A 21388-nucleotide genomic window follows, 5' to 3' on the forward strand; every position below is an offset into this window, starting at 1 on the left:
CCCGGTATCAAACTTAACGTCCATGTTACTACTTTGCTGACAATAGCGTTGGCAAACGCTTGGCACCCTGTCTGTACTTATGTTACCATCACCATCACGTTGGAACAGTCACTGTGGGCTCTGAGAGCCTACACTACCAGTTATATCAACATATATAACTAACTATTCACCCAAGAATCCAAGTCCCAAATGATTCCGCTGTTCCTCGCAGAGTTAAACAGCAGGGTTAACGACGCAACCAACTGCTACCACAGACCTCTTTAGCTGCTCCACTTGCTTAGCATAGTGGCGAAAGAATACCCTGGAAGACTTCCAGCCAGTGTATGAACGAAGGTGTTCAAAATCCATAAAATTAAAGAAGTTTAAAGATGAAGCAACTTTCCTCGGATCATGACCTGCGGGTGAACTGTCAGGATCCGCTCTGCGAATAAAATATGTAATTTTCGCCCTAAGTTGATTTAAAGATAAATTCGAGCCCGATGTTTCTCCTCTGAATAGTTGGCCCCCATGGAAGTCTGAAGTTCTACGAAGATAGACCTTAAGGCATTCTACGGGACATAGAGATGCATCTTCTTTCAGAGGGCAGATTCTCCAGGGACCCCACCTGTTGGTGGGCAACTCGTTCTTAGCGAGAAACGTAGGGTCCGGAAACAGGTTCAGTTCTCCCCCATCCAGGAACTGAACTCGGCCCTCCTCTCTCGAGAGGGCCACAATCTCACTAACTCTGGCCCCAGAAGCAAGGGCAAAAAGGAAGATCACTTTTTGAGTCAGGTCCTTCAACGCACATTCCTCATTATCTAGTAATGAGGCAAAATGAAGGACTTTGTCTAATGACCATGAAATAGGCTTTGGAGGAGCTGATGGTCTAAGCCTAGCACAGGCCTTTGGGATCTTATTAAACATTTCGTTAGCGAGGTCTACCTGGAAGGCATATAGAATGGGTCTTGTTAGAGCTGACTTACATGTAGAAATTGTGTTCGCCGCCAGCCCCTGTCCGTGGAGGTGAATGAAGAAGGATAGGCAGAACTCCGTAGAGATCTCGTGCGGGTTCTTATCTTTGACAAAGGCTACCCATTTCTTCCATGCAGATTCGTACTGCCTCCTAGTAGACTTACACTTGTATTCTTCCAGGAAGTCGATACTATCTTTCGAGATTCCGAACCGTTTCTTCACCGCTAGGGAGAGAAAATCATGAGCTGCAGGGTTCGGGTCTTCTGTAATGAAGCGAAGACAGTCGACTTCTGGACTTTCTGGGACAGAACTGGGTCCGGGAGCGGTAGGAACTTCAGTCGTAGTTCCAGAGCCAGAGGGAACCATACACTGTTCGGCCACTTGTGGGCCACTATTGCTGCTACTCCCTTGAAGGATCTCAGTTTGTTGAGGACCCTCAACATCAGATTGTGAGGGGGAAACAGGTAGATCCTGGACCATCTGTTCCAATCGAGGGACATCGCATCTATTGCTTCTGCCGCGGGGTCCACATATGGGGACACATATTTCGGCAGCTTCTTGTTGTCCTTCGTCGCGAAGAGGTCTATCTGCAGTTCTGGGACTTGACTCAAGATGAAAGAGAATGATCCTGCGTCTAGGGACCATTCTGTCTCTATCGGTGTTACCCTGGATAGAGCGTCCGCGGTCACATTCCGGACTCCTTGAAGGTGAACTGCTGACAGGTGCCACTTCTTCTTCTCCGCCAGTCGGAATATGGCTAACATCACCTGGTTGAGAGGTGGGGATCTCGATCCCCGCCGATTCAGACATTTCACAACCACCTCGCTGTCCAGTACCAACCTTACGTGGATCGAGTGACGTGGGGATACTTTCTTCAGGGTCAGAAGTACTGCCATAGCTTCTAGAAAGTTTATGTGAAAGGTCCCAAATAGCTTGGACCAGATTCCTTGCACTTTTTTCCGATGGGAGTGACCCCCCCACCCTACCTTTGAGGCGTCTGTGTGGATTGTCACTGACGGGGGGGGGTGGCTGAAGAGGTAGAGACCTCTTTAGACGACTGGCTTGAGACCACGGTCTGAGAAGAGAACGTAGCCAAAGTGGGACCGGTCTCTTTACGTCCCTTCGCTCTTTCGATGCAAAGGTTCTCCATACTCCCGCTGCATCTTTTAGCTGTGCTCTTAGCACAGGGTCTGTTACTGATGCAAACTGAAGAGAGCCCAAAACCCTCTCTTGTTCGCGTCTTGATATCCTCTCGGAACCTAGAAGTCTCCTGACAGACCCTGCTATTTCCTTCCTCTTTGACATCGGGATGGAAAGACGGTGTGACACTAGATCCCAGTGAATTCCCAACCACTGGAACCTCTGAGCTGGAGAAAGACGAGACTTCTTTCTGTTGATCATGAAGCCTAGATATTCCAGGAACTGAATCACTTGTAGGGAAGCTTGCAAGCATTCTGCTCTGGATGCTGCCCACACCAACCAATCGTCCAGGTAGGCTACTACCTGGAACCCTTTTAGGCGTAACTGTTTGAGAGCTGCGCTCGCAAGCTTCGTAAAGATCCTTGGGGCTATGTTTAGTCCGAAGGGCATCGCCCTGAAAGCGTAAAGTTTTTGTTGTAGCTTGAATCCTAGGTAGGGGGAGAGACGACGACTTATTGGAACGTGCCAATATGCGTCTGACAAGTCGATGGAGACGGTATATGCCCTCTTGGGCAGTAAGGCCCTTATGTGTTGTAACGTTAGCATTTTGAACTTGTGGTTCACTATGAACTTGTTGAGTGGTGACAAGTCCAGAATGACTCTGAGTTTCCCCGAGTCTTTCTTGGGAACACAAAACAGCCTCCCTTGGAACTTGATGGACTTTACCCTCCTGATCACCTTTTTCTCCAACAGATCTTGGATGTACTCCTCCAAAACGGGGGTGGAGTGTTGGAAAAATTGAGGGCACAGGGGCGGAGTACTGTACCAACTCCAACCCAGTCCATTTTTGAGAAGGCTGTGGGCCCAGGGATCGAAGGTCCAGCGATCCCGGAAATACTGAAGTCTCCCACCTACCGGCGACACTTCACTTTGACTGTCCTGCAGTCTTGCCTCCCTGGCCGCGACCACCTCTGAATCCTCGTCCCCTAGAGGGGCGTCTTGATGACCCTCTGGCTGCTCCTCTGGGTCTTGCACGAAACGTGGTCGACTGTCCCTCGAACACGGGATTGAATGCAGGGGAAGCTGATGACATTGCTTGGGGAACCCATTGGAAGGTGGTCGGGGTCTGGGCTACCAGTTGTGGAACCGGAGGCAAAGCTGGCTGTTGCTGCTGTGGTCTTTGCTGTTTGAAGGACTTGGCTGGACGGGAGGAAAACCTTGACTTCTTCGCCTTTCCTTTCGGCTGAGGGCCCTCATCCGGAGAAGACTTCCTCTTAAGGGACAGGCCCCAATTCAGGAGAAGATTGCGGTTCTCAGTGGCAGCCTTGTCCACGATCTCTTTGACCACGTCCTTGGGAAAGAGATCCTTACCCCAGATGTTAGATGAAATTAGCCTCTTGGGTTCGTGCCTCACTGTGGCCGAGGCAAACACAAACTCCCTACAGGCTCTCCTTGCTTTCACAAAGCAATAGAGGTCCTTGGTTACTGTGGCCAGATGGATTTTGGCCATAACCATGAACATCTCTGGCATCTTGGGGTCGCTAGCCATCGTCTCCATGTTGGTCTGGAGAGACATCGAGGCTGCCAGGCGCTCCTTTGTGTCCAATTCCCTCCGAAGAAGGAATTCCGACAACTTGGGAAGGTTTTCGCCGAACTGCTGTCCTGCAATGTCGGCGTCTAACTTCCCAACCGAGAAAGTAAGGTGCACCTCCTTCCAGTCCTTGTTATCCATTGGCAATGCCAGCGATAGAGGTTTACATTCCTCCAAAGACGGGCACGGCTTGCCAGCTTCAACTGCCTTGATGACGGCCGCAAACCCCTTTTGCATAAAGGGGAAGGCCCTAGCTGGGGAGGATACAAAGGAGGGGTGTTTCTTGCTCAAGGCGGCAACCTTCGAGTTTGAGAACCCCCTCTCCTTTAAAGCAGCTGTCAAGGTGGCTTGAGCCTTGGAGTGATCTAGGATAATCACTTCCTTTGGTTCCGTCTCCTCCTTCGAAGCCGGCTCCTTCTTCAAACGGACATAGCAGTCCGGGTAGGCCCCTCTACTGGGCCAGAATTCCACCTCCTCAAGGGGAACTGAACCCAGTTTCTCCGACATGACGATCTTCCCAATCGTCATCGGCATGTGCTCGGCATATCTCCACGGGTTGGCATCCGAGCACAGAGGAAGGTCCTTAACGTTGAGCTTCTTTGGAGGTCCACGTGATGCTGTGATCTTCTGCATCTGGAGCTCCAAAGTAGCGGCCTTCTGATTATTCTCCCTCTGCATCTGTTGGATCATACCAACGATGGAAGAGAGAGCCTGTCCAAGCTCTGCTGGAAGAGCGGACGAGGTAGAGGGGATAGGTTCAGGGACCTGAACCGGCACGTCTGATGAAACGGGAACCTCTTCCTCCACAGCAATAGGATCTCGATCTTGCTCCTCGCCCTCTGCGAGGAGATCCTGCTCCGCACGATCAGACAAGTCGGACATCTTGTCGTCCAACTGGATGTCCTGCAAGGCGTCAGCGACATCCTCCTCCACTGGGATCTGGATCAGAGGGATCTCCGGCCGAGGCTGGGGAACAACAGCATCAGGGGAAGCCTTGGGGAAAAGGTATGCCCTCATCTTCTCGTTAGGAAGATAAGGTCCAGTGGTGTTTTTCTGAAAACCCCTTACCCATACACGAAGCCTCTCCCTCGCTGCATCTCTTGACTCCGCCGACCTAGGGGATTCAAAAGCCTCTGATAGCAGGTTAGTACATACAGCACATACCTGCGGATCCCAGTAACGATGTTCATCATTGGAGGCTGCACAAGCTGCGTGCCTCCTACACGAGGTATGTCCGCAAAAGTTCTTACTGCGGACATTGCAGAAGACACTATCACACTTCGGATGCTCCTCCTGTAAAAGAAGAAAAATTTCCATGAATATCAAGTGAATTTTAATTCACATGTAACAAATGAGTATTCAACAAAAGAATAAGGGAAAGACACCTACTTGTGAAACCCACACAAACACCTGTGGAAGCCCACCGGCCAAGTCACATAGTTAGTCTTTACTAGAATAACCAGAGAACGTATTTCCAAAGGAAATTAGGTGTAGCTCACACCTAAGGTAAAATAATACCATTCTGGCCAGGAATAAAAGAATTATCTTTTATCCTTGTAAGGCGACACCAGGTGATTATACCAGTAACACAAGTAAGATAGAAAAGACAGTGTTGTAACCTACTACATCATGAACTCCTTTGGTTGAATATACCACCAAGAGAGGACTGATACAGTACCTGAGGGTGGTGTGCCAGCCGGCTATTGCCGCTCAGCACCCCCCCCCCCCCTTGTTTTCGAAAGGTAGATCTCAAGTACACAACATCAGATCACCTTTATTGGGGAGAACTCCAGAACCCATGCCTGAACCGGCCGGCAGTGGTTGCCAGACCGTAGCCACCCGGTTTGCACTGAGTTGCCGGCCATCATACTTAGTGGCCGGCTGACTGGGCAGTGTCGCGGGCCGGCCGGCAGCAGTAAACAAACCCTGCCGGCTAGCCCCCACACACTAGGCAGCACTCGGCTGCCGGCCCCACTTGTAGTGGCCGGCAGATGAGCAATAGACCGGCCGGCAAAGGTATACACCCAACGCCGACCGACAGCAAGAGAACTGGAGAACACCCCTCCCCACCGACAGCCGGCCTGTAGGCCGGCAGACGGCAAGGACAACACATACTAAGACAAAAGAGTGAGTGCCGGGTTAAGAGACTATAAGTCTCTGAGCCCGGCACCCGAAAGAGTGCCGAAAGGAAGGGGAAGACACTAAGTCAAGCTTCCTAACCGCTGCCTACTGAATTTTCAGACGGCAGCGATAGAGGGACCAAGAAAGGACCGGGCAGCACTCACAGTAATGGTCTCTGCCGGTCGGCACACTTTGCCGGCCGACAGGAGACCACGTCAGTTCCTCATCCCAACCTAGGCTAGGCAAGGATGCAGACGACTGACACAATGAACGGAAAAAGAGAAGGGAAGGACAGAGGGTCCTATCCAACCTTACCTTGGTTAAGGGTCATTCCAAACTAAGACAGTTCATCTCAGTAGAGAAAGACCCGAGAGGGAGGCCGGCACTACTGGCTGCCTCCCACGAACCACGGCAAGGAAGGAATTGCCTTTCCAGAAAAGGGAACATATCCCGAGACCGGAACGGCAAGGACAGTCTGATGAGTCACCGAGTAAAGGGATCACTACTGGAACCCAACAAGGTGGACTAAGGGGGGGAACCCTTAGTGCCCGAGTCAATCGGCAAGGGAGACTCTGCCCCATGCCAGACAAACCGGGCTCAGACTAAACACTGTTGTACTGTCACCCTCTGAACCAATACTGTTGGAACAGGAAGGTACAGTACTACCCCAGCATAGATATATTTGAAGATTAATTCAAATAAACCACTAGAGTTAAGCCTAAGGCTTAAACAGAGGGAAAGGGTTTGCCCCTTCCCCGAAGAGAAGGGAGCAAACGGGGAACAGATAATATTATAATGACCTAAGACAACCTAGCCTAGGCACTAAGAGAATCGATTACCTAATTCACCGAAACTCACGTCAATACTATCTTGGAAGGTACTCGAAAAGGACAAATATGTATAACGTTGCCTAACGCTTAAAGCAATAATTTCACATTTGGAAGACTAATTATCATGCAGGAAGTACATAGGCCAACAACTAGCCTACGAAGACTAGTGTTGGTAGCCTTGGTAATTTCGCCAGGCACATTACTATCGCATCATAACAGAATTCCTAAATAAGCTAAGTAGCTAATATTTAAGCGCAAAGGGGGCTGGGAACGTCGCTCTTGCTAACAAATAAATCCTATTCTAGCGAGCGACAGCATCCATGATGCCTCCAGCAGGCAACAGCTCTTGTATCAAAGATAACTCTTTTAATAACTTTAATTTTAACCAAGAGCCTACATTTATACATAAAAGAAATAATACTCAACTTATCCGAGGCAGAAGAAGTTGGAGAAAGCATTATTAACGAGAAAATTCCAAGATTAGGTAGTAAACAGGGAAAATACACCGAGTCGTAGAGCTACGCAAAAAGGAATACAGATGGCGCCGTGAGCGGCGCAGGGCACGCTTTCGAAGCGGAGAGGGGGGGTGCCTTATGAACGGCTCCCCCCTTTCTTATCGTTTTCGTTTTCTTGCCATTTTACCCCTACGAAGTGTTAACTCTATTCGGGGTATAGATTGCTATGAGGCGTGTCAAGAATACGTCCACTGATATTTACGATATCCCTAAGGTCTTTTTTAGGGATACTCGCTCCAGGAGTTAGAATTCTGGGTACCTGAAGGTAAATTCTCTGGGAATATCGCTGTAGTTGTAATATACCCTAGGAAGCTGCCTTTAAGGAACTTCCATCAGGACGACATGGCTTGAGCCCAAAAATATATATATATATATATATATAAAAACCATAAAACCAGTTCTAGTTACTAGTTTTGCTACCATCATCATAACGTTTTCAAGTGTTCGTTTACATGAAAGCAGTTTGCCAAATGCTCCTGATCAAATTTTGGTAGAGAAGTAAAATTCTGGTAATTCACAAATTCCTCGTGTATAAATTTTGATACAAAATTAATTATTAATGAAAAAAAGAATTCTCTAGAAATTTCACATGGAATATTTTTTGTTTGTTTGTTTTTTTGGGCTCAAGCCATGGCGTCCTGATGGAAGGTTCCTTTTTGGTAGCTTCCTTGGGTAAATAACTACTAAGATATTCCCAGAGAATTTAACCACAGGTTATCACAGAATTCTAACTTCTGGAGCGAGTATCCTAAAGGTTTCCCTTTAAGACATCGTATATCAACAGGGGACGCATGTATTAACGCGCCACATAGCTATCTACACCCCGAACAGAGTTAATGCTTCGGTGTGTAAGGGCTGAGAATAGCTGGGAGCCGTTCCATAGCTAATCTCATTCGTGGCTACTTCTGGTACTCGAGACGTAAACAAACGGGCGCCATTGCTTAAATGGCGTCACGTCCGTCTTCATCCTTTGTTCAGTAGCTCGCCCTACTTAGACGGATTTTCCCTGTGCTTTACTTATCGCTTTGCATCTACGTTATGTCGCTACCTTCAGCCTCGCCTTCTTCTGGAAAGTTGAGTACAAGGTTCCAGTATTGTTTAGTTAAGCTCTGACCGTAAAGTAAATATTACTTTCCGAGATAATTGCTGTTTTGTGGCAGAGCTGTGCCTCTACCGGACCCGCCATTTTATGGCGTCGTTGTTGTTATGCATGCCTTATTTAGTTAGCCACAACAACGCTTCCGGCCTTATTTACTAATCGATAACATTAGTTTATTTAGTCTTCATAGCTAGGAACTTTTATATCGTGTTTCGACGCTTTTTATCGGTCATCGATTGACCTCATACCAGTCGGCTACTATAGCCCCCAGGCCAGAGCGCCTATATATAAGTGTTCATGCATGATTTTATTAGTGATCCTAGGCTAAGTTATGAAGATAGTGGCATTATTTTACAATACTTTCGACCGTGATGCAAGTGTTTTTTTTTTCGCCTTCAGGGACCATATAGGGGATAGGTTAGTTAGTGTCCCTTCCTAACCTAACCTACTTGTAGGACCCCTATATGCTTCCTTCATCCCCTGCCTTGGCATTCCCTCTGTTTAGCCTTGATTCCCTTTCTAAGTAGAGGGATCAAGTGTCTAATGGAGTATTTATCGCCTCTCAGTCCTCCCTAAGGGAATGAACCCCCCTTAGGGTTGCGTCCGAGAGTGAGGAAAGGCTAGCCCTTCCTCTATGGCTAGGAATAGTCTATGACTGTCCTGCGATAGCGATATGTCTTCTATCTTTCCTAGTTCAGGGCTCTTAGCCCTGCTCTAGGTTAGGTTTTGGAAGGTTACTCTGTCCCCTGCTGAAACTGTACCCATGCACCGTTTCAGCCTGGCTGCCTTATCTTAGGTTAGGGAGTGTCCTCCCTTTCCCTAGTGGCCGCTCTGGTACAGAACCCCTTCCTTGGAAGACTCTTCTCTTCTCCCCTCCCCACCTATCTCTTGTATAGCCTAGCCTACACTTAGGTTAGTCTATACCCATCTGTCCCCTGTCCTACAACTCCTCCTTAGGGTGGAGTGATAGGGCTACCTTGAGCTTCCATGTGCAGTCCGCTCTGGTACATATACCCTTCATAGTGTCCTATGGGGTTAGCCACTAGATGTGTTCTGCATGTGGAGGTCTCCCCCCTCTTTGGGCGTCCCCTAGCCCTCCCTTGGGCTACCCTAGCTCCCGGTCCTCTGAGACCCCTGCTCCTGGGTGATAGAGCCTGCCTCTATCATGGGTACACCCTCTAAGGGGGGATGTCTGGGAGTCCATGACTGGACTTCTTACATCCCTCCCCCTGTCTCTCTCACTATCCGGGTGCCGGTCCCTTGCCGCCTCCACTGTCGGCGATACCCGCCTCCTACCTTGGTGACTCTCCCCTTACCCTCATGCCGCCAGGCCCCGCGTGCCGGGGGACTGCCGACCGCCGCCGGCTCTCCTCCTTCCTCCTAGCTTCGCCGTCCGCCTGCCGGTCGGCCACCGGAGTGCCGGCATCCATTGCCGGCAACCTGGTTCCGCTATAACCATCCTTGTCCCAGTCACCAATCCGGCATCCTCCGACTGCCGGAGCCGCCGCTCCTCTGCCGGCGTGCCGCCGTTGTGCCGGCGGCCGCCACCCTGGTTTTACTCTTGACTTATATATTGTCTGTTCTAATGCCAGAAACTCTGCTGGAGCGGCCTCCGGCGTGCCGGAGGTCTGCCGGAACCCCCCGGAGGCGTCAAGACTACTTGCACCCCCTTCTACTAGCTATCATATGAATACTGATAGCCCTACACTGCAAACAGATGGCCTGTTTACGCTATTAGATCAGTGCCTTGGTACTGTTCTATTAGTAATCATGCTGTCTCTTTGCATTCTTCAAAATTCCAGCATGCTGCGTGTATCTTAGCGCGGCTGGTTGCCGGAAGCAGTTACCCTAAGGGATCTGTTAGCCCCCTAATTTGGGACTGAGTAGCCTCGGTCCCAAACTTATCCTTGGCATTTTCCATGGAATTCCATTGCCCTATGGACTTCTAGGAAATACTATCCAGTGCCTTCGGCCATCTCGGATTATCCAAGGATAAAGCTTGCGGTAGCCAGCCGGGTGGGATGCATGGAGTATGTTTTCTTTACTACTTCAATCTCTATGCATCACACCCTTCATTAAGTTAAAATTATTGATTAATATTAACTTAGATTAAGAGCCATTCTTATGACTCCCCCCATACTCATTTTCTCTTTCTTCCACAGGAGGAGCAGATGAAGTGTGACTTCGACTTATGCGCTGTGAAACGCCCGCACTTCTACGGGCATACGGCTTGCAGGACTCACGCCCCTTGTGCTAACAAGAAAGGGGATTTGAAATTCTGGGACCCGCTGAACTGTACGGTCTGCCAGGCTCACATAGCTGATGGCTTCCATAACTCTCCCTCAGCGGAGATCAGGGACATTGCTCGAGAGAAGCTACGCAAATGGGTGCGTGGCTTCCAGAAGAATGCCACCGGACCGTACCTGGCCACTGAAGAATTGAGGTCACTTCTGTTCCCAAAGGCCTCCCCTGATTCTGTGGTGCCCAAGGATTTGATCCCCATTGTCCAAATTACGGTGGAACCTGATGTAGTCATGGCCCAGTCCATGCACGATTGCCGCCTAGATTCCGATGATGACGAACACATGTCGGATGTCTCGGAGGGTACGGAGAAGACCCTCATGGCTCAAGGAGCTGAAGATGACGAAGACCAGGTGGAATACGCCGAGTCGGAGCAAGAGGTCGCTCCTCCTTCCATCTCCGCCCCTACTCCTACACCGACGGAAGTGTCTATCCCGTCTACCTCCACGACCCCGGATCCCTCTTCATCCACTCAAGAAATGATCCGGTTGATTAGAGCCGTCATGGACGACAGGTTAAAGGAGAATCAGGAGTTCATCAGGTCCATGATGGGATCCAGAGAACCGAAGAGGATTTCGGTTAAGGATCTCCCCGCTTGCTCACATGCCAACCCATGGAGGTATGCTGAGCATATGGTTATCGCGACCGGCAGGATCTTCGTCAGCGACAAGATCGGCACGGTCCCTTTGGAAGACGTGGAGTTCTTCCCAAACTTCGAGGCCTACCCGGACTGTTACGTCCGACTTCGCTCTGAACCTGCCTCTAAAGAAGAGACCGAACCGAAGGAAGAGATAGTGTTCGATCTCGCGAAGGCCCAGGCTATGCTAGCCAACACATTCAAGAGTAGGGGTTTTACCTGCTCTAAGCTTCCGGCCCTGAGCAAGAAGCACCCTACTTATGTCGCACCTGAAAATGCGGTACTTCCATTCTTGGAAAAGGCCTTCGCTGCGTGCCTTAAAGCTGTGGAAGAGGGGAAAGCCTGCCCTGCACTGGAGGAGTGCAGACCCTTCTCCATAGTTACTCCCCCTGACGCTCGACACTGGAAGGACATCCAGCATACGTTCGTCGTGGGAAAGCTAGATCCTGACGTCGCCGGACGTCAGTTTAACGAAGACCTCCCGAAGCTCAACGATCACCTCCTTCGTCGGGAACAAGATACGAAGGAGAGGCTCGCAGCATCCATGTCCCACCAAGTCCAACTTGAAATTATGGCCTGTGACACCAGAGTACCAGACCACTACATGGTACTTTCCAAATCCCACATGGCAACCCTGATGAAGGACTTGTACCACTTCATGAAGGCTCGGAGAGCCTGTCGTGAATTCGTGTTCGCAGGTGCCACTGTGAAACACGAACCCCGGAGGCTGATTTCCTCCAACATCTGGGGCAAACACCTCTTTCCTTCTGACCTTGTGAAGGAAATCACCGACAAAGCCGCCACGGAGAATAGGAACCTTCTCCACAAGTGGGGCATGTCAAGGAAGAGGAAAACCTCTCAGGACGACGGACCTCAACCTAAGAGGAAATCCTCAAAACAGAAACCCCAGCAACGTCAACCAAGACGTCAGTTTCCGGGACCCGCTACCTCCCAAGTGGCAGCTCAGCCACAACAGACCTTTCAATTGGTCACCCAACCGGTGTTGTCACAGTCACCGGTCTTCACCCCTGCTTTCGAGCAACAGACGACTACCTTTCGTCCCAAAGGTAGAGGCTCAAACAGAGGTGCAGGCAGAGACGCGTCTCGCCGTCCCTCCAGAGGCAGAGGAGGAAAGGGAGCTAGCGGCCGAGGCAGCAAGCCCTCGGGACACCAGAGGCAATGAAGTGCTTCCGGTGGGAGGAAGACTCCGCCAATTCCAGGATCGTTGGACCTTCGATCCCTGGGCACACAGCATCGTCAAGAAGGGTCTAGGCTGGAGTTGGACTCAACCACCCCCAACATTCCAGCAGTTCTTCCAACAATCAACCCCCCTTCTGGAAGAATATGTCCTAGATCTCTTGAACAAGAAGGTGATAAGGAAGGTAAAGTCCACCAGGTTCCAAGGAAGACTGTTTTGTGTCCCCAAGAAAGACTCCGACAAACTCAGAGTCATTCTGGACTTATCCCCCCTCAACAAGTTCATAGCGAACGACAAGTTCAAGATGCTGACTCTTCAACAAATAAGGACCCTTCTGCCTCGAGGTTCCTACACGGTCTCCATAGACCTGGCGGATGCCTACTGGCACGTTCCAATGAACCATCACGCTTCCTCCTACCTAGGATTTCGACTCCAAAGGAAAAGCTACGCCTTCCGGGCCATGCCCTTCGGCCTCAATGTGGCCCCTCGGATCTTCACAAAGCTGGCGGACGCCATAGTACAACAGCTCCGCCTCCGAAACGTCCAGGTGATGGCCTACCTCGACGACTGGCTAGTCTGGGCTCCATCGCCCGAAGATTGTGTAAAATCTTGCAACAAAGTCACCCAGTACCTAGAACACCTGGGATTCAAGATCAACGAGAAGAAATCTCGCCTCTCTCCAGCTCAGAAGTTCCAGTGGTTAGGAATCCAATGGAACCTTCAGTCACACCGCCTTTCCATCCCCCAGAAGAAAAGGAAGGAAATAGCAGGGTCTGTCAAGCGACTACTGAAATCCAAACGAATTTCAAGACGCCAGCAGGAACGAGTTCTAGGCTCTCTACAGTTCGCCTCAGTAACAAACCTAGTGCTTCGTGCACAGCTAAAGGATGCCGCGGGAGTCTGGAGACGTTCTGCATCCATCGCTCGAAGAGACCTCAAGAGACGGCTCCCAAACAGACTTCGACTTCTCCTCAAGCCGTGGTCGGAAGCAAAGGCCCTGAAAAGGTCCATTCCTCTTCAACACCCTCCTCCATCACTCAACATCCACACGGACGCTTCGCTGGAGGGTTGGGGAGGTCACTCCCACCAAAAACAGGCTCAAGGCACCTGGTCTCCCCTGTTCAAGACGTTCCACATAAACATCTTGGAGGCCATGGCGGTCCTTCTAACTCTGAAGAAATTATCCCCGCCTCCCTCGATCCACATTCGTCTAACCCTAGACAACTCGGTGGTAGTTCGTTGTCTCAATCGCCAAGGCTCAAGATCGCCCCAGATAAATCAGGTGCTTCTCCCAATCTTCCGTCTGGCAGAGAAGAAGAAGTGGCAACTGTCTGCAGTTCACCTACAAGGATTCCGCAACGTGACAGCGGATGCTCTATCTCGAACAAACCCGATAGAGTCGGAATGGTCTCTAGACGCAAGATCATTCTCCTTCATCTCTCACCAAGTCCCAGAACTTCAGATAGATCTCTTCGCAACGAGCGACAACAATCAACTTCCTCGGTATGTGGCCCCGTACGAGGACCCCAAGGCAGAAGCAGTGGATGCCATGTCACTGGACTGGAACAGATGGTCCAAGATCTACCTGTTCCCTCCCACCAACCTTCTGCTGAAAGTCCTCTCCAAACTGAGAACCTTCAAAGGGACAGCGGCCCTAGTGGCTCCCAAGTGGCCCCGGAGCAACTGGTACCCCCTGGTCCTGGAGCTACAGCCCAAGCTGATCCCTCTCCCGGGCCCAGTTCTCTCCCAACAAGTACAGAAGTCGACTGTCTTCGCTTCATCATCGAAAATCAAGGACCTTCATCTCATGATTTTCTCTCCCTAGCCGCAAAGAAGAGGTTTGGGATCTCGAAGAAAAGTCTGGACTTCCTAGAGGAATACAAGACCGAATCCACAAGACGGCAATACGAATCATCCTGGAGGAAATGGGTCTCCTTCGTCAAGACAAAAAATCCTAAGGAAATCACAATTGATTTCTGCATGTCCTTCTTTATTCACCTTCATGGACAGGGATTAGCAGCCAATACGATTTAAACCTGCAAATCGGCCTTGACCAGACCAATTCTGTATGCCTTCCAAATTGATCTGTCCAGCGACATCTTCAATAAACTACCGAAAGCATGTGCTCGCCTACGCCCAGCACCCCCACCGAAACCGATCTCCTGGTCATTAGACAAGGTGCTCCATTTCGCCTCCAACTTGGATAATGATTCATGCCCTCTCAAGGATCTGACTCAGAAAGTTATATTTCTCTTTGCTCTTGCTTCGGGAGCTCGAGTCAGCGAAATAGTGGCATTATCAAGAGAGGAAGGGCACATCCTGTTTACCGATACAGGAGACGTTACCCTCTCCCCTGATCCGACGTTTCTCGCCAAAAATGAATTACCCACCAAAAGATGGGGCCCCTGGAGAATATGCCCCCTGAAGGAAGATGTCTCTTTATGCCCAGTAGAGAGCCTCAAGGTCTATCTTCGCAGAACTTCGAACTTTGGTGGAGGCCAACTCTTCAAAGGAGAAACATCGGGCAGCGACCTGTCACTGAAACAATTAAGAGCGAAAATCACCTACTTCATTCGCAGAGCGGATCCTGACAGTACACCCGCCGGTCATGATCCTAGGAAAGTTGCATCATCTCTGAATTTCTTTCAGAGTATGGACTTTGAAAGCCTTAAAAACTTCACAGGCTGGAAGTCCTCGCGCGTTTTCTTTAAACATTATGCGAAACAAGTGCACGAAGTCAAACATTTTGTGGTAGCCGCAGGTAGTGTTATGAAACCTGCACCTAACTCTGCATAGAACAGTGAGTTACTTGGGACTCTAACTCTTCGGGTGCCTATGTTGACCCTCGAGCGATACATAGTGATGTCGAAAACACTTAGTGCTTTTATAACTGTTCTTATCCCAGGTGAAATGTCATAGTTGTCACACAAGTGCCGCATGCCCTGAGCATGATGTGTTTTTAATCAAAGACTTACGTTCCTCGAGAACAAGTGCCTACTAATAAACTTGAAATTCCTTTTCAGATTCAAGAGCAAGTCTTTATTACTATGTACATTATAATTACTGTAAATGAACTTTACTTATTGCTGCAATTCATTTAATTTCTGCATTTGTGAAATAAAATTTCTATTTTATTACCTGTGCGTCTCAATCAGCTCCTACTTACTATGAAATACATGCCTGTCATAGTTTTATTATCCCCTTTTTTCCTTATGGTTATGGAGAAATTAAGATACTAACTCTTAATTTATATTCACTCTGATTATGTAATGTTCCAATACGAATACTTACTCTTCATACCCTGGAGATGAATCACCCTTCTCAGCACACAGTGCCCAACCACCACTGGTCTGCTTTTCAGAATGTTCCTATACGAATGCCAAACATTCAGCTTCGTCTCCAAGTTCTTCAAGTTCTTCTATCAGGATGAATAGCCCTTCAATACCACTTTGACGTCGGCATGGCCCGTGGGAACTTCACTGCCAAGGGGGGCAGGATGATTCTTCCCTACGGTTCTTTACCAAGATTACTATGCTATTTTGTCAATGCCTTGGCACTTACTAATAGGGGAAAATCTACCACGATACATTGATTCTCTGGTATTCTTCCATCAGGACGCCATGGCTTGAGCCCAAAAAACGGATTTTGAGCGAAGCGAAAAATCTATTTTTGGGTGAGATAGCCATGGCGTCCTGATGGACCCTCCCTGCTACTTCGTCCAGTTTTTAGGTCCCACCCTGCTCTGCTGTATCATGGTGATGGGCAAGCAACTGGCTTCAGGATGAAGACGGACGTGACGTCATTTAAGCAATGGCGCCCGTTTGTTTACGTCTCGAGTACCAGAAGTAGCCACGAATGAGATTAGCTATGGAACGGCTCCCAGCTATTCTCAGCCCTTACACACCGAAGCATTAACTCTGTTCGGGGTGTAGATAGCTATGTGGCGCGTTAATACATGCGTCCCCTGTTGATATACGATGTCTTAAAGGGAAACCTTTAGGATACTCGCTCCAGAAGTTAGAATTCTGTGATAACCTGTGGTTAAATTCTCTGGGAATATCTTAGTAGTTATTTACACAAGGAAGCTACCAAAAAGGAACCTTCCATCAGGACGCCATGGCTATCTCACCCAAAAATAGATTTTTCGCTTCGCTCAAAATCCGTTGTTTGACTCTAGGTCTAGTTACTTCACATCTAACTTGGTTACATTATACTCAACTTGCAGTGAGAGGTTTTTTCAAGATTCTGTTCAGCAAAAAATAATTAATTATTTCAGTATCCATGCAATCGAGTCTACCAAAATATTGCTTTATTATAAAATATTAACAAATTATGCGAAAATAGATAAGCACGGTATAAACAACTATTGCAACCTAGCGTTGTCTGCTTGGATAACATTAGTTGGTATGTTTGCGTGTAGATGGCGTTGGCAACTTGGTGAGTAATCAGCTGTCACCAAAACCAAAACTAATATCTTGTTACCTTCATTAATTAAAGAAAGTGCATTTATTTATTACATAAGAATGATAATTGTAGGCTTATATTTCATGTCTAGTGAGTGTGAGTGTTTGTATGTCATTACTGGGATATTTGAGAGTTGTAAAACTCCCCTACACAACTTTATCTAAGTGTTAAGGCGCAGGTTGATTTTTGGTGGTTAATTTTCTGGAAAAAAGTGAGTCTTATGACACGGGAAATACGGTAGTTTAGTTTTTTATGAGAAAAAGGCGTATGATATGCCTCTAAATAAAATCACTTCATATTCTCTTTGCTCTCCTAACAAAACAAAAAACTCATCAATTTGATAACCAAAGTATCACCATGAATCTCCCCTAACCATTAGATTTATAACAAATAACTGCCTTAAAATAGGGAACTTTTAATCAATTAGCTGTAACAGATAAAAGGTAGATGCTTATCCTTCTTACCAAATACCACTAATCAACTACATTATTAACAATTACACTGTCATTCACTAGTAATCAATTCAATTGACTCGTCAGTAACTTGTAGTACCTTAACTAATGCCATATGTTTTTCCAAACCCTTTGGCACCTTCTGAATTATATATAATCTTAAAAAGAGATGGAGGCATAACTTTTCATTTCAAATTCTGCTACTAGATTACCTATTTCAATCTTAAAATAAGGCAGAGTACAGAGGTGGTCCAGAAGGTGAGTATAACAATTCTTCTTCTTCTTTTCTTTGTCTACATCTTTTCTCACTTCTATGTAGGGTCGATGTTTCTGGTCAGCTTTCTCCATCTACCTCTGTCCCACACCTCATCACCGGTTAATCCCTTTGATCGAAGGTCATCCTTGATACAGTCCACCCACCTTCGCTTTGGTCTCCCTCTCCTTCTCGTTCCCTGTACCTCCATTTCCATCACTCTCCTCCCAATATACTGTTCATCTCTTCTCATGACATGACCGTACCACCTCAGTCTACTTTCTTGGATCTTATCTAATAGTTTTCTAACTCCTGTGGTACCCCTAATTGCTTCATTCCATATCTTATCTCTTCTTATCACACCACACATCCATCTCAACATTCTCATCTCTGCCAATCCATCTTCTTCTCTTCTGTCTTCTTTATTGCCCACGTCTCTACTCCATACATCATTGCCGGTCTCACAACTGTCCTGTGTACTTTACCTTTCAACTTAACCCCTATTTTCTTGTCGCATAGTACTCCACGCACTTTTTTCCAATTCTTCCATCCTGCTTGTATTCTGTGGTTTATTTCTGCCCCCAGATCCCCATCCTCTTCTCCACTCCTCCAGTTTCTCTTCTACTACCTCTCACCTAGTGCTACACAGTATAACATCATCAGCAAAAAGCATACACCAAGGAGACTGATCTCTAATACCTTGTGTTACTACATCCATGGCCAGATGATAATAACAATGATAATATGAAGTTTTTTTGGATGTAATGACCAGTTGTGTATTCACCCAGTGGCACTTCTTATCAGGTCTACTGAGCATCACAGGGGAGGGGAGATTGGAGAGAATGGGGTAGAATATATGTTTTTGTTAAAGGCTGAGAAACGTGGCTTTGATGGTTAAAGGATAATGACTTCTAGGTAAGATTTATTTAAATTATTACTTATTGAGGCCCATCTATATAGCCATCAACTTGAGAGACCAGCAGGTACTTTTCCCATGATGATAATTGACTTATACATTTTAGCATCTTGGAGGTATAATTTTTATTCTATAGATTCAGTTTACATTTCCAAAATATATATTCCTCTGTCCATAAACACACATGATTTCAATCAAATCAAGAAGGTATACTAATGCCAGATTATTTTATAAACAAAATCAAGTAATAACTTACCCCATACTGTTGTGTGGATTTTCTGTCCCAGAAGAACAAAAAAGAGATTTGGGAAGAGGAGTGCAGCAAAGAATATAGTTCTGCCTGTCATGTCAAACACCTCAAATACAGGATACACCCAAATCCCACCAAAGTAAGCAATATAGCAGATCCTGTCAAATAAGACAAATAAAATTTTAATAATAAAATCTATTATTTCTATGCACACCTTATGACCATATTTCTTCATTCTCAAAGCAGACTCAATATAGATGTTACACTAACAAAACAGAATATCTCCTGTTTTCTTCCCTCCAAGAGACTTAAATTTTTCGCAAAGCAAGGCAATATCTAGTAACTCAACCCACGGTGTGGCTAGCTTACACCTGCCTTTTCTTCAATCTCAAAGTTAAAATTAATATCCTATCCTCTCGACCTCAATAGCCAGTGGGGATGCATATGAACATCAAGAGAGTATAGAAATAAATTTTATTATTTAAACTCCATTTACTTCTATGAATCTCCTTTGATCTTCATACTGCTGACTTCCACACACTGATGGAGGTGGGTCATGAAGGAAAGACAGAAACTTTAAAATCTTCAGAACATATCTAAAAGAGGAGTACTGTATTAAGCAAACAATCTAACTCCAAATGTAGAAAAAAAAAACAATCCTGTGGCTTGCATGCTTTACAAACCCAAGAGAACTACTCTCATAGGTTTACACAATAATTCTAGAAGATATCCTCAATCAAAATTTAGATATCCTAAAACCACAAATGAAAACGTCCATCTTAAATAGTGGGGTAACTCTAAATACTGTTAGAATGCACATGCATTGTAGCTACACTGTGGATGTTGCTGTTAAGTCACTATATGTTGCCTTAATGGAAGTGAGGGACAAGCCTCTTATAGGGAAGAAAATAGGAAAATTTTAGTTTCGTTGATATTGAGTCAACTTCGAGAATAAGGCAATATGAACATAAGGGAAGATTCATTGAAATAATCAATTTAAACAAAGTCTAAATATTATTCATCTTGAAAATCTTAAAACTATAGTACAAAATATATTTGTTAAAACTCAAAATCAAAATATTTTTAAAACTTTCTTGCATATAAAGTATTGCTTACATAGTCCTATACTGTACTTCAATACAGTATGTGAAGAAGGAAGAATATTTTGATCTACTCAAAGAAGAAAGAGATACAGTACATTGTTATTAAGAAAATCCATCCGGCATCTCAGCTATTTCTATCTACATGAAACTTTGCCTCAAGAAATAAACTTCTATTCCCATTCAACTGTATACCCAATCAGAGGGGAAGTTCATCACAGGGCAATGGTTTATATATACAAAACGAAAACTTAATCTTACATATTTCCATAATTAACGAAATGATTGATTCATGGATTTAGGGCTATATACTGCACTGGGACTGGGGAGAGGAAATGATTTGCATCTCCAGATCAAAAGAAAGAATTGCACTCAAAACAATGCATTGGATGGATAGAGGAAAAAATTTGAGAGGGAATAAAAAGAGTGAATGTCAGGGATGTGTTGTCATCTCATGCACTAATAAGTCTTAGTAAAAAGCTTATGAAGTTCACTACTATAGCCTAAGCAGTATCATCATCATAATTCCCAACAAAATCCACTAGCCTAGTCTTCTCTGGATTTCCCCTGAACTAAAAGAAAGTTATTTTCATTTTATTTTTACATCGAGTCCTTTATACAAACCTGTTCATACATAAGCTGTACTATTCTTTCATTCATAAGAGGGACTGTTAGACATACTGTATCAAGGCCTAGCAACCAAATTATAATGTAACCATAGCCTGGGGCAATGCTGTGACAGGCTAATAGAAAACTGTGTACCTGGCACCATAGGTATAACATTAATATTGATGGCACAAAAAGGTTCCTTATGTGCACAAGCTACAGCAAGAGGAGAGATTTATGGAAACTCCTACCCCGAGTCTTAATCTCTGAATACGGTGGTCATAAAGAGTTGCCTGGATACAGAAAAGTGAGTTTTACAATAAAAGGATCTGAAGCAAATGAAACAGGAAGGCTTATAGAGAGGTTATCGACTCAATATATTGCCAAGTGCCATCAGATCTATTACTAATGATTACAATAAAATAGAACTGCTACGCAAAACATGAGAAGTTAGACTAGGGTTTCCATTAAGGTAGGTTAATCAAGGATCACTGCCACTGTCTGAATGCAGGCTAGCATTAATTGAATATCTCTCTCTGGTTATGGCTCATTTTTCCTTTGCCAACACATGCACTGAATAGTCTGGCCTATTCTTTCCACACTGCTATGTCCATACACTGTACAGTACAACACTGAAAATACCAAACAATTCTTCGTTCAAAGGTTTAACTACTGTACTGTAGTTCTTCAGTGGCTACTTTCCTCTTGGTAAGGGTAAAAGAGACTTTAGCTATTGTGAGCAGCTCTACTAGGAGAAGGATACACCAAAATTAAATCATTGTTCTCTAGTCTAGGGTAGTACCATAGACTTTGTACCATGATCTTCCACATCTTGGGTTAGAGTTCTCTTGCTTGAGGGTACACTCGGGCACACTATTCCATCTTATTTCTCTTCCTCTTGTTTTACTTTGAAGTATTTATAGTTTATATATGAAAGATTTATTTTAATATTTTAATTGTTCAT

At 46.2% G+C, this 21388-nt stretch overlaps 1 protein-coding gene across 5 annotated transcripts in view; it reads right to left on the minus strand.

The window, feature by feature from the left end:
• LOC137629611 (androgen-induced gene 1 protein-like) overlaps window positions 1-21388 on the minus strand; it is a 138993-nt gene that overhangs the window by 14212 nt on the left and 103393 nt on the right. For all 5 annotated transcript variants that reach the window (XM_068361096.1, XM_068361097.1, XM_068361099.1 and 2 more), the window contains one exon: window positions 18725-18876. In XM_068361096.1, the coding sequence (XP_068217197.1) occupies window positions 18725-18876 (152 nt within the window). The remainder of the gene's footprint in view (window positions 1-18724; window positions 18877-21388) is intronic.

The sequence above is a fragment of the Palaemon carinicauda genome, chromosome 37 (genome assembly GCF_036898095.1).
Source record: "Palaemon carinicauda isolate YSFRI2023 chromosome 37, ASM3689809v2, whole genome shotgun sequence".
Taxonomy (NCBI): Eukaryota; Metazoa; Arthropoda; class Malacostraca; order Decapoda; family Palaemonidae; genus Palaemon; species Palaemon carinicauda.